The sequence below is a fragment of the Numida meleagris genome, chromosome 5 (assembly GCF_002078875.1).
Source record: "Numida meleagris isolate 19003 breed g44 Domestic line chromosome 5, NumMel1.0, whole genome shotgun sequence".
NCBI classification, from domain to species: Eukaryota; Metazoa; Chordata; class Aves; order Galliformes; family Numididae; genus Numida; species Numida meleagris.
The window spans coordinates 7946931-7960191 of NC_034413.1; the positions used below are offsets into that span (position 1 = coordinate 7946931).

The window sequence follows — 13261 nt, forward strand, 5'->3', positions numbered from 1 at the left end:
GGGCAGTATGGGCTGAACAACACAGGGCTTAGAAGATAGACAACAGCTCCAAAGCACTTCAAAACAAATTGTTTTTCCTGCCTATTGTTCCTTGTACTTTTGCTGTACAAGTACAGGATCTGCCCCGCTTACCTCACAACATGTAAAGGCTCTGTTTTGCTGCAATTACATCCACAATCAATAGTAACTGATGCAAGAGGATGATATTTTACTGAAGAATGAAAATGTTTGTTTCCTGAAAAAGAGATCTTCCTCACAGCTGTTTACATGAGAAAGCAGGAAAACTAGAGAAGGTCCAGAGAAATTTTGGAGAGACTCAGAACTTTGGTGGGAAGCTCAGGCAACAGAAATGTAACTCTCCCATAGATGGAGATCTTCTGTTTGACCTCACCTTCTGGTCATGGAATCTGTCCTGCTCTTCCCATTTTTTTGACTTTCTTTTGGGATCACCTTGAATATCAAGGTTAGCTCAATGGCCAAAAATTTGCCACCAAGTATTGCAGCAGTGCCTTGAGGGCTGGTTCTGTGACCAGTTGCAAAGCTTGAGAAGCACCTTTGGAAGAAGAGGGATACTCTGGAGTGAAGGAGGTGGCCACCATCTTAATACTTAGGAGCATGATTTGAGTGGGGAGGTTTGAGTGTAGAAGTCCTGTGTGCCACTGGGGCTCTAGGGACAGGTCTTCTGTCTTGGGCCACTGGACAAATGTGCAATTTCCTAAAGCAGTGTTAATGAAGTACTGCCATGCCTCAGGCTGTGACCGAGCACATGTGTTTCAGTTGTGCTAGCAGAAGACCAAGTGCCCTGGGCCTGTTCAAGGAAGGGTGGCAACTGTCTTTTAGTCCTCTCTGCTGCAAAAAAATGCTGTAACTGCCCCGAAGTCTCCATGACATGAGCTAGCTCCTCTCCTCAGTTCTTCTCCTGAGCATTCTCCCATTGCTTAAGCAGAGATCTGGTGAACAAATTACTGCAGTCACAGATGGTTTTTCTGTAATGGAATGTGGCATTAAACTAAACACTGGAAGATGAAGACAAACAAAACAAAAAAAATATCAGGAATAATCCTTTGCTCGCAATGAATTTTGAAAAACATTGTTGAAATTAGGTTTTACTGGAACAAAAATGTATTTATCACATCTGTCAACACTGAAAAATTATGTTTAAATTAGGACTTATTTTAAACCCTGAAGATGACCCAGAAGTGATATAATATTTATAAATAGCTTAACATACACCGCAGTATAAAAATACATTTATCCTCTTCCTATTGAGTCAATATTGAGTCAACAATAGTCTTCCCATTGTCATGTATGAGGGGGAATTAGTTTTACCCTCCTTGCCAACAAAACAGAGAAAATAAATTAAAACCATGGAGAGAAGAGCAACAGCAGCCCACAGGACAGATTGTGCAGTGAAAAGGGGCACAAGAAAGCAGCACCCATCAGAATACGCCAGCCTGGTGCCAAAGGTTGTGTAGAAGCAGGCCAGCACTGAATGATACCAAGCAGCAGAGACTTCTGATCACTGCCGTTGTGCAGTGGCTTTGAAGCTATGACCTGCTCAGATGCTGCTCTCCACACTGAGCCAGCCTGCTGGGCTGCGCTGTGCACGGGTGGCTCTTTTCAATGTCTTCACCCTGTTGTTCTTGGCCATGGCTTTGACAGGAATGCAGACTGCAGACGAATTCTTGTGCCAGCTCAACTTCAAAGTAAGAAATGCTCTGTGAGTGCAATACGACGCACTGTGCAGGTTCTTCTGACAAGGCTGAGTAATGCAGTGTGTAAATTCAGCCTAACACCATCTACTCTGCTGTTCTACATGGCCAGGAACACCCATGGGACCGCTAACAGTGATGTCCATCCCCAAGTACTCACTCAGCCCTCATCGTGCATCCTGGAGGCTCATGCACTGAGGTCAGCTACTGAGCAGTACCAAGATGTTTCGGGCTGTGAAGATCTTAAGCATCCCACCTGCTGGCTCCTTGAGGATGTATGTTGGGGATGGAAGCAATGGGCAGCAATGGAGCATCACGGATGTGTCTGGATGGGATGCTGGCTGGCTGCACACAGAGCCTGTTGCTGGAGTGGCAGGGAGCCAAGTGGGAGACCGTGAATAATGCTGTGAATCCACTCAGAGAGAAGAGATGGTGGGAGAACACTGGTAGAAGGAGGCTCTCAGTGGCCAGGAGACATGTGGCAACATGGGGAGATAAGGCTCGTGATGGATGGACCTCAGAAGGTTTGAAGGCTTTTGTTCTCCTTGGATAAGCAGTCAAATATTCACACAGATAAGCTTCAGAAATGCATCTGATCTGAAACTCTTTGTATCTAAGAATGCAGGGCTGGAAATAGCACAAGATATTTCCTCTAGCACTTCATGGTTCAAGGGCTTTCCTTCACCAGCGCCAGGATGCTTGGACCCACCCATCCAAGTAACTGTGGGTCAGGGCAGTGGGTGCTTGGGCACTGTGCACTTTGTCATCGTGGCCCAGGGCTGCAGGAAGGTCTGAAGGGACCAGTAGGTATCCTGCAACTTTAAACTGCAATGCTTGAGAGGAGTGCTTTTGGAGAATGCATCATTTCCTTGGAAATGAATTATAACATGCTCTACCCCTGCCAGTTTCCTTGTACCATAAGTTGTTTAAACAGTTTCTCATCATGCATTTCCCATTCAGATGAAAAACAAACCATCAAGGCTAGAGGGAAAATGGAAATCCTGCTCTGAGCATTGGAGTGGGCACAGAGCAACTCCCAGCTCAGTACCCAGGAAGGTTTGGGGTAGACAGGGGCAGGCAGAAGCAGTGAGGCTTGTGGTTCCATAAGAAATCTTTGGGTGGCCTAAGTGTATTTTGGGTTAATCATTAACCAACTGGTCAGTTATGTGGGGATCCTGTTAGAGCATCCCTAGTCTCAGGATGCTGCAAGGAGGACGCAGATCCCAGCCCTGAGGGCAGTGAAGCAGAGGGGTTTTCAGGGTGAATTTCACCCATCTGGGTTCAGTGCCCATTGCTTCCCTGTGTCCCTTCCCAGGCTTCCTGGGTTGCTATTTATATCTCTGCCCTAATGAGTCCCCCATCCTCTCCCAAGTGTTAACTTCTTCCTTGCTAAGCAGCGCTTGGAGTTTACATGAGAAAGTTGTTTATGTTGTATAGCTTTGTGATAGTTTCCTCCTACACCCCCTCCCTTCCTTCCCCAATAAAATCAAAATGGCATGCTTGGCAAGGCCCATAAGTAAAGGGGGGGGGGAGGGGGAAGGGGGTTGGAAACCCAAACACTTTTTGGTGAACCCAGTAGGAAATAATGTCTCTCCTGAAGGACACGAAAGACTGAGCTCATAATAGTAGGAAATAAGTGTCCACCCTAAGCAAGGAATTGCCTACTCAAAGGTACCTAGTGTAAAATACAGATGTCCATGCAGCAGGCCACGAGCCCTCATGGGATGCAGGGGTGTTTTCCTCACCAGTCGGAATGGTGGCAAACCCATCTGTGTGCGAGGCTCTGTGTACTAACAGTTGTATCAAGTTTGCAGGGAAATGAGAGCAAAAATAAAAGGCAATAGTGTTTTGAATTCACCTAAATGGGTGAACAGCAGCAGACGGCAATATAAACCCATTACCCTGACTGCTCCCTGCAGAGGAAAAACAGGCACACAAAATCCTATTCATTATTCTCTTTCTTATTTAATGCTAAGTAAGTCATTGAACTTTACTACTTGATCTACCCATTTTCTTTAATAGTAGGGCTGCAGGAAATCTCTTGCTCCACAAAGGGGGTTTCAAGTTTCTCACTGATATCATAGAAAAAATACTTGGAATGTATGAGTAAAAAATAACTGCATTTCAAAGGGAGGCCGAGCCATGCCAATAATGATAATTTTTCTCTTTGGAGATGCAGCACCAAAGAGTGGAGGTCAGAAGGAATTCAGAGCGCCATTGTTCTCCTTCCAGGGCCTTTATCTGGAGACAGGCGCAGTGACAGACCCCGAATTATCTGCTCCGGGTGTTAATGGCATGCATTTGACAACCTCAACCGTTTAATTTATGAAGTGTCTCATAACATAAAGGCAAAGAAATCCATACCATGCAAAAGCAAAAAGCACATCCTGTGCAATTATAAAGTATCTCATCAACACCCAGCGTGCTCTACAATGTTATTTTCTTAATTATGGTGATACACAGATGTTCCTAAAAGGTACCTGAGATGTTCTAGAGTGATGAAAGCATTATATAATGAGATACATTAATGGAAACAATCCAGCCCTGACATTATTCCAGCCTTTTTTTATCATTGCATTCCTTCGTCCTGCATGAGTGGAGTGCACAGGAATAAAAGCAGTGACGTTTCTTCCACCAGAAGACACGCATGATGTGGATTGCTCAAAGTCACTAACAGTGCCCATCACCGTGCAAACAGAGCTGCTCCTCCTGGTGAATTATTTATCCACTGGCTGTGGCTTGGTGCCATGCCACACCTTGAAGCTGAGGACAGCTTAGTTCCCAACTACTGCTGCCACTAGCTACCTGAGCTGTTCTCCAGCCCCCTCTGTCCAAGGCTCTGCCAAGGGCTGATGAGTCAGTCCCATGATCTTCCCTGGGGGTGTAACTACACCCTGAGCAGGCAAAGTAACAGTTCAAAGGGTGCTCGTCTGGATCTCAGCTTCTGCAGCATCACCAGACACAAAGCTTGAGATCTCATCCAATAGATTGAAATCTGGGCTGCAACCAAAACAGATGATCTCAGCCTTGTCACTCCGCACCTTCCCATTTCTCTCGTGCCATTGCCCGTACTCTTGCAACCCATGCAGATCAGCTGAAATAGGCCTTTCCTGGAAGGCCTGTTCTCCCTCCGATGAGCCTGATGCTCACGTGGCTGCAGAGGCTGCAGAGCCTGGCCAGCAAGGATGTGCCATGGGGCTGGATTGGCACTGAAAACTGCAGACGTGCTCACCCAGCTCCTAGTTTGCTGGCAACCAGCTGGCAGCAAAAAAGAAACAAAAGCTCTCATGTGGATGCTCTTGGGATGATATGAAGCACTGTTACAATACCTGTTGTTATTGGCAATTATTGCATCTGCAGCTGTCTTACCCTGAATATTACATTAAAGTTCCAAAAAGCCTGACTATTTTATGCAATCCTATTGGTCTCCATTGGTGTTGAGAACACTTCAATGCACTTTATTATCCTACCTCCTGTAAGCTAGAGAGTGTTGCTATCACCCTGTTTGTGGTGACCATGGAAAAGAGTGAGGAGTGGCTGCAGTTGGACCCTTCATGTGGCCATCTTAGCTCCATGTCCTGCAGCCACCTTCCTGGAGCTGGGCAGGCTGCCTGGCCTGTCCAACAGCCGCTGTACAGGCTGATAAGTGCCCTGTGTCAGGGTTTCTGGCTGTCCCAGTTGTGTTACACAAGATGATCTCGCCTGGGCTGTGATGAGGTCTCCCTGCTGCCCAGCTGTGAGGGCATTGCCTGCCAGGGAGCTCATCCCATGCTGCTTTCAGTGGCGTAAGCGAGCTAATTGAGGCTTTATTTGAAGGCTCCCAAGCGAGTAGTTAGGGGAAGAGCAGACAAACATCACATCCCTCCTTGAAAGCTGGGCTCAGACAGCAACCGGGACACTAAACAATGGTAGCTTTGTGGACGTCTCCCAATTTACCTGCTCCTGTCCAAGAGGAAGCACCCCTCCCTCCCCAGCACAATGGCTGGTTTGGTAATCCTGAGCAGGGGCGTAGGTTGGCACATGTCTTTTGTGTCACCGCGCTTGCCTTCCTGGAGTGGGGTTGGGGGAGGAACATCCAAGGTCCCACCTTCACCATGGGTTAAACACGCCACCGAACGCAGCAATGAGGGGAACCTGGAAGGAACAGCATCCCCAAGCCCTTGGGCTGCACAGAGGAGACCAGCATGGAGCAGGAGGGCACTGGAAGGGCACTTGAGAACTTTCAGCCAGAACGTTGTTCTCCACTCCCTGCAAAGAAAGTCTGCTAGGGGCTTCTCTGAATCCCTTGCTCTTGAAAATCACTCCAGAAATTTTGACCACAAAGCACTTTAAATTTTTTTTACCACATTGCAAATTGTTTGTCATGAGCTGCTCTGTTGTCCCAGGAATTTTTCATTAAAACCAGAGGGTATTCTGTAGTCCCACCTGGAGGAAGCATAGCTGCCAACCCCTAAGGGGTCTGCAGCACTCACCTTGCCCTTAAAAATAGATTGTTTCTGGCTGCAGTATTTATCCAACCAGCAGCTGCTGAGATTTTGAGCCCCATAGTGCCTCTTTGCTGTATTCCCTTAAATATAACTTTCACAGAACTGTGCCAATGAATTTAGGACCAATTACCAAAATCATTTTGGTGAGAAATCTGCATAGCATGGCTTTGAGAGAGACATGGGGCAAGGAGAGGTACATCATCGCCTGGAGGTGCAGGCAAGTGGCTGATGGCTGGAGCACCAAACCAGGAGAAAATCCCCATTTAATCTCATTAAGGGTAACAGGATTTGGTGCATTACACAGGATCAGAGAGGAAAGGCACACCACCATGCCCATGACACACCACTACCCACAGCAGTGGCAGAATCCTTGGTGCATTTCTGTTTTCCCTTTCAGGTTGCTGGCCTCAAAGTCAGGGTAATTTTTATTTATTTGGTGTGTTTGCAGCTGGCACTAACAGCACTGAGCACGGTGCCCATCAGGACGGAGCATGGCTCCTGCCTGGGCAGGACCCTGCCGGGCGCCGGGGCAGAGCGAGCAGACAGCAACATGAAGGAGCATGCAGCCAGCTGCTGGCACAAGATGGAGGTAGGCCGGGGAGGGAACGCACGCTCACTGCAAGCTGAGGCCAGTTTATGTAATGAACCCAAACTCTCTCATTTTCTGTCCCTTGTTGGGACCACGGATGTGGCGTGAAGCCAGGCCAGGGAGGCCTCTGGGTCACAAAGCTCAGTGTGCGGCGGTGGCCTTGGCAGGAGGGCAGCTGCTGGGGGCAGCTCAGGTTTGTCCTGGTTTACCGCTGCTGCTCAGAATGTGTCAGAAAAGTTTAGGAGTGTCTGGGGGACGTTTCAGCTGCCAGGCAGCAGGTGGCACCTCTTAGATCACGTTTCTGCAGCGCGTCGGCCTGGTGCCCCCCTGTCAGAAGTGGTGAGGCTTTCCCAGAGGAAGGCAACACCTCCAGTATGGCGTCAAAGCCCCCAGTTTCGCCACTTGCAAACAAGTTTGCTTGCCATCACCACCTCTCTCGTCCTTTTCCCATCTCGTGGCTTCTCCCAGCCCCGTCCGACAGCTCGTGGTGAAGGTGAGCTGCCCGCTGCAGCCTTTCCTCCCAAGTAGGCAGGCAAACAAAAAGCATATTGATTTCTTCCGTGAGCCGATGATTACAAATAGTGTTGATCTTACATTACACACGGCTGTTTACCCGAAGAGGAGGACTCCTCACTTCCTCCCCGGGTGCTGAGGAATTTGGCAGGCTGTGAAAGCGAGTCAGTGGTGCATAGGGGAATGCTCCTCAGGGAGAGCGTGCTGAGCGCGATCCCAGGAGATCGCATTAGTGCTCCTGACACGATCAAACAGAAAGTTCCAGCTGAACAAAGGGTTTTGAGGACTCAGGCTGAAATATTAGGAAGGTGTGTGTGTCTCGGTGAATTTGCTTCACTTCACTCGTTGATGGGGCTGTAGCAGAACTATTTTTAGGTATAATCCTTCAAACAGAACATGACTTCTCCTTTCTGATTAGCACAAAGCTGGCTGCTAGTCAAAGGATAATTATTTCCCAACACATCACCTAACACACACCGACAAACAAAACACTTATTATTCAGCTATCCAGCGTTAACTGTTGGTTAGCGGTTAACATTTTCTTGACAGTTTTGAAGAGGACTAATTGCTCCAGCTTCGTTAACTGAGGTCATTTACTGCTGGTAACAATACTTTTCTGGAGATAGTCTCTCCAAAAAGATTAGATTATCAGGTCAAATTCTGCTGCCAGTGGCAATGATGCCTGACCGCATTTGGCCTCAAGAAAGCCTGCTCCTTTAGTTCATAGCTGCACAATTTCCAACCCTGCAAGTGATATATTACATAAAGGAAGTTAAGTGCACTCCACTAGACAGGAAATTACAATAAATGAGGAAAGTGTGCAGCACAAGGAAGGTTTGCAAAATAGCCACTTAAAAGTTATTAATAAAAGTCAACTTCAGATAGGGTTTAGCAAAGAAAAAAATAACGAGCTGCTGAAAAAGTTGTCCCTTTACTTGAAAACACTTGCCTACTCAGAAGGGAAAGAAGCTGCTCGCAGAAGCAGCAGAGCATGCTGCATCACCAGCCAACGGCTGATGCTGTCAAATCCTGTATGCGCTGTGGGCGCTGCTCAGATCACAATTTTAAGCCACGTTTTTTGGGCATAGTTTCACTGGTTCATCAGTTATTGCTTGGTGTGAACCTACAATCAGTTGAAGACTGGAGTCACAGTTTCGAAGTGCAGTGAGTTTTCAGGTGGTACTTCAGTAGATTCAGACTTTGGAAACATCCGTCTTCCTTCTTCCTCAATTTCCTGCACACAGCAAGAAGTGAAGCCAGGCTTCCTACCTGCAATTCCCACTTAGGCACCTGGAGGGCTGCAGCCTGCTGCTGCGTCCTGCTGCGCAAACGCTGCCAGAAAGCCACCGGCGCCTTTGAAGATCCAGCCCTGACACGCACACATCTCAGGCACTCACATCAAATGATTTGGGCCCTGACAGACACCCGCTGCCTTCCCAGCAGGGATTTGTTTTGCCTTTCTCCGTTCCCTGCAGGCCTGTGCTCTTTGTGGTGACTTTTCTGCACACGTACATGTGCAGCCGTGTGCTGCCACCTATACTTTCCGACTCGCAGCTCCAATTGTTAATCCATGTCTGGCTTTCTTCAAAAAACCCGGCACACTGTGAGCGTTTGACTCATTTTCTCCAGATCATTTCAGCAATCCTGTTAGTCTTTGTGGGTTTGCTCGTTCTCCAGCCACGAAGCACAGCCTGTCCCGAGGACAATCCATGCCATGGGCTCACCAGCAGCTTCCCATGCTCACACACATGCCTGCCAAGTGTCCCTCCGTGCTTGCAGGGTCACTGTGCCACTCCTTTGGTACCCCTGCATGACAGACCCGCAACCCATCTGCTGCCAGTTGGGTCCTCTTCACTGGCTATTACCGCTCCAACGTGCAGGCTTTCCCAGCAGGTCCTTGACTGGCCAGACCTCATTAGGAAAACTTCCTGACCGCTGTGCTCACACTGTTGGCTCTGCCAGGGTCAATGGGCAAGGCTCGCTTTGCCTTCATCCTCCTTAGTGCCATGACGCTCTCCCAAGGGATGACCCAATGCAGCTATTTAGCAGGATGAGCTGAGTAAGTTCTGGCCCTAAATTTCCCACCTAGACCCAAAACACTCATTGCCTGAAGTCTAAGGACATGTGTGCTGGGGCCAGATCCTGCCTTGCCCAACCCAGCAATGTGCATGGGGAAGAAGGGCTGGTGCTGCTGGCACCAGGCAATGCTGCCATCCCATCCCATCCCATCCCATCCCATCCCATCCCATCCCATCCCATCCCATCCCATCCCATCCCATCCCATCCCGTCCTGTCCTATCCCGTCCCCAGTGCATGCAGCCACCACTTTTCTATGCCACTGTTCCCTGTGCCCGCAGAGCCTTGCTGACTTTGCTGGAAACACAGACAGAACCAGGTCCACAGGGTGAAAAACCAACATGTCCTGTGGTGGCAGAGCAGATCTCACCTAGCATCTGACCTGCCATTGCAGTGTTTTAAAGACCCCTTTCCACTCTTATCAAGGGAGAAAGCACTAACTGCAGCTCACAGCCAGACTCCAGCTAAATCAGCTCAAGAGGATTATTTCTCCCTAGTGCTGTTATTTTGTCCTTGCATTAAACGTACAACTTCTCTTTTTTTTTCTCCTTAAAATACATCACTAGAAATCGCTAAAGACAAATTCCATAACTTAAAAAAAAAAAGAAGAAATGATTTCCAAAACAAGCTGTTCGCTGCTGTCCGACAGATCTCACCTTGGGAAGCACCCTTCCTAGAAGTTGACTTCTAACTTAACTGCTTTGGAGTCGAATAAAGCTAAAAACAGCTTCACTTTCATTCTGCACTGCCGTGAGCTCTTCTGCACTGCCTTTTTGTTGCTCTGCCTGCAGTAGTGCATTCTGCATTCATTGCAGTAGTGAAACATTGATGCAGCGTACCTTCACAAAGCACCGAGAGAAGGCAACCATCTGCACCAAGGACCCAGACACACAACCCCCTTGCTCACAGAGCCCCGAGTATTGCAGTCACCCTACTCCCCGCCTCTAACAAAATGCGAATATAACCCCAAACGGCACAGCTATAGACAGCGAGCGTCCTCATTATCAGGCTGGAAACACCTTGTCGTTAGCCACTAGCTCTAAGGGAAGTCGGCAGACTTCGGTGCAACAGGAACGCCAGCCGGTTGGGTTTCAAACACCATTTCACAATCCCGTGTCAGGGAAAGCCATTAGACAAGTTGTGTTGGTAATCTGAGCCATCTTTGGGGAAAAACAAACGCTGCTCTTCCCATTATAGGCAGGTATTGTTTCAAAACCTATAGAGACACGCTTGCTTGTGCTGCAATGGCATTTATTGCACATCGACTAATTACTTACACAGTAGTAAATTGCACCGGAGTATAAATAGGTTATAAAACACACACACAGAGGAGAATGGAAACGACACACAAGTGCTAAAATAACAGCAGATTCACGCGGGCACTTGGAAATAAAAATAATAGAAGTCTCTTAAGGTATTTTAATTTATAATATGGATCTATTTACAGTACCTTCACAAAATAATATAAAAAGTCACTCTCTCAATAAAACTATAACAGAGCAGACAAAACCAGAAATCACTTTCGGGCTTGGTGTTGTTTAAACCTCCATTTCATTTTTAATTTGCGTGTGTGGACGTGTGCAAGTAGCATCTTCAAATAACTTTACAATCCTTAACACTGTGCAAAAAACAGCTTTGTCGCCGTTTCCCAAAAATGTGCAGAAAATTCTTGTTGTTGCCAGGATGCTTTTTTCCCTGTCCATCTGTAATTACAACGAACAAGCTGCAGAAGGCTCATTAACTCCACCCCCCCTCCCCTTTTCCATAAAATACTCCTAATGGTAGGCAAATACGCTGTTTAATATAAACACGGCTGTTTATTCCCCTGTACAATATGCACAGTTTGAGGTAGAAGTTTCCCAGCCTGACTGCTATTGTCTGGCCAAAGAGATAAGCACAACAACTCACTGGTTGCTGATGCACAGGAAAAAAAAAAAAAAAAAAAAAAAAGCAGAAGAGTTTGAGTTGTCCGAGGTTCGTTTTTTTTTTTCCCTTTCAAAACAGATCTGTGTTCCTCGTTCTTAACTTTGTCATCGCTTCTGCTCGGCACAAGAGGGGAGCACAGCGACCACGGGTTTCGGACAGCTCTTGCGGCAGCCGACAGCTCTTGCGGCAGCCGAGGTGCAGAGCACCTGCAGCTCCAACCTCACGGTTGGGATCGGCCGCTTCGCTGTGTGCGTGCGGGACCGCTGCCGGAGCCCTCAGGATCATGGCTCGGGCTCCTGCTGCCCTCGGGGTGCAGCCCCAGCCACTGCCCGGCCTCATGGAGTCACAGCGTCGTAGGATTGCTCCCGTGGCTCCAGCCCAGGATCTGGCTAGTGGCACTGTCCGGGGAAAACTCGCCCGTGGGATGGGACTTGTGAAAGTGTTTCTCTAGCCCATTCACAGCTAAGCCTCCTTCCGACCCGAATATAATCTGGCTAGCTTTGGGACAGGCTGTTTATTTGCTCTGTTCTCCGCTCAGTGGGCTTCCTGTTTGCTTTAGGTTCAGATGAGGTATGTCGGATACAATTCACCTGCTTTTATTCATCAGTAAACAAGGGCTCTCTCCCCGCTCGTCCCCTGCCTGCGTCCCCTGGCCATGGCCGGCCCCAGAAACCCACCCCCCTATACCTTGGACTCCGAGCGGGATGTTTTGCTATGTCTCTCCTCCAGGCTGGACTCGCTGCCGCCCTGTGTGCCCCCGTTGCAGTCGGACCACGTCCCCCCCGGGCTGTGCTCAGGGGAGCCCAGGGTGCTGATGAAGCCCCTGGGCAGCGGGGCGGGTTGGCCGCCGGCGTGCAGCCGCCTGTCAGCTTTGCGGGGGAAGCAGAGCAGCCTCTTGAAGGCCTTGCGGAAGTCCGGGCTGCGGCAGTAGATGATGGGGTTGAAAGCAGAGTTGGCGTAGCCCAACCAGTTGAAGAAAACGAAGAGCCAGTCCGGCACCAGGTCTCTGTTGAAGGCGTTGACGATGTTCACCAGGAAGAAAGGGAGCCAGCAGAGGGTGAACACCCCCATGATGATGCCCAGTGTCTTCAGGGCTTTCTGCTCCCTCATGGCCATGACGCGGGACGTCTTCCTCTTGCTGGCGCGGCCGTTGCCGAGGATGGGCTGGTGGTGGGGGAGCGGGGGCGGCTGCGGCTGCTCCTGGCTGCCATAGAACCGGCCCTCGCAGCGGTCGATCTTCCTGATCTGCTCCTTGGCCTCCCGGTACACCCGCAGGTACACGAAGATCATGATGATGAGGGGGATGTAGAAGGAGATGATGGACGAGGCGATGGCGTAAGCCCGGTTGGTGACAAAGTCGCAGCAGCCCGGGTCCTGGTAGCACTTGAGCGCCTGCGGGTCGTCGTCCCGCCACCAGTGCATCATGATGGGCAGGAAGGAGACCAGGGCGGAGATGGCCCAGACGGTGCAGATGATGCCCTTGGCCCGAGCCCTGGTCATCAGGCTCTGGTAGCGGAAAGGCGAGGTGATGGCCAGGTAGCGGTCGATGGCGATGACGCACAAGGTCTCGATGCTGGCCGTCACGCAGAGCACGTCCAGCGAGGTCCAGCACTCGCAGAGGAAGGAGCCCCACAGCCAGGTGCCTCGCACCACCAGCGTGGCCCCGAAGGGCACCACCAGCAGCCCCATCACCAGGTCGGCGCAGGCCAGCGAGGTGATGAAGAGGTTGGTGAGCGTCTGCAGCCGCTGCGTGCGCCCGATAGCCGCGATCACCAGCACGTTGCCGGCCACGATGAGCAGCACCATCAGGGCCATCAGCAGGCTCATGCCCACCTCCCACTGCTGCGACAGCAGCTCGGCGGACACCTGACGGCTCCCGGTCGGCGCCGCCGTCGCCCCGCCGCCTCCGGAGCGGTTGTGGGGGCCGCAGTCGGGCGGCAGCCACCCATCGCCCATGG

The 13261-nt window shown here is 49.8% G+C and overlaps 1 protein-coding gene across 1 annotated transcript; it reads right to left on the reverse strand.

Moving 5' to 3' along the window:
• On the reverse strand, positions 10096–13259 carry ADRB1 (adrenoceptor beta 1). The gene is made up of 2 exons (XM_021400335.1): positions 11991–13259; positions 10096–11080 (listed from the first exon to the last, which is right to left on the reverse strand). Exons 1-2 carry the CDS (start codon positions 13257–13259, stop codon positions 10916–10918), a joined length of 1434 nt encoding a protein of 477 aa, XP_021256010.1. The 3' UTR covers positions 10096–10915.

Coding starts and splice junctions, on each gene's coding strand:
- ADRB1 (XM_021400335.1), bottom strand. CDS start 13,259: ATGGGCGATGGGTGGCTGCCGCCCGACTGCGGCCCCCACAACCGCTCC. Junction 11,081..11,990: donor CATCCCGCTCGGAGTCCAAG/GTATAGGGGGGT, acceptor TTGTAATTACAG/ATGGACAGGGAAAAAAGCAT.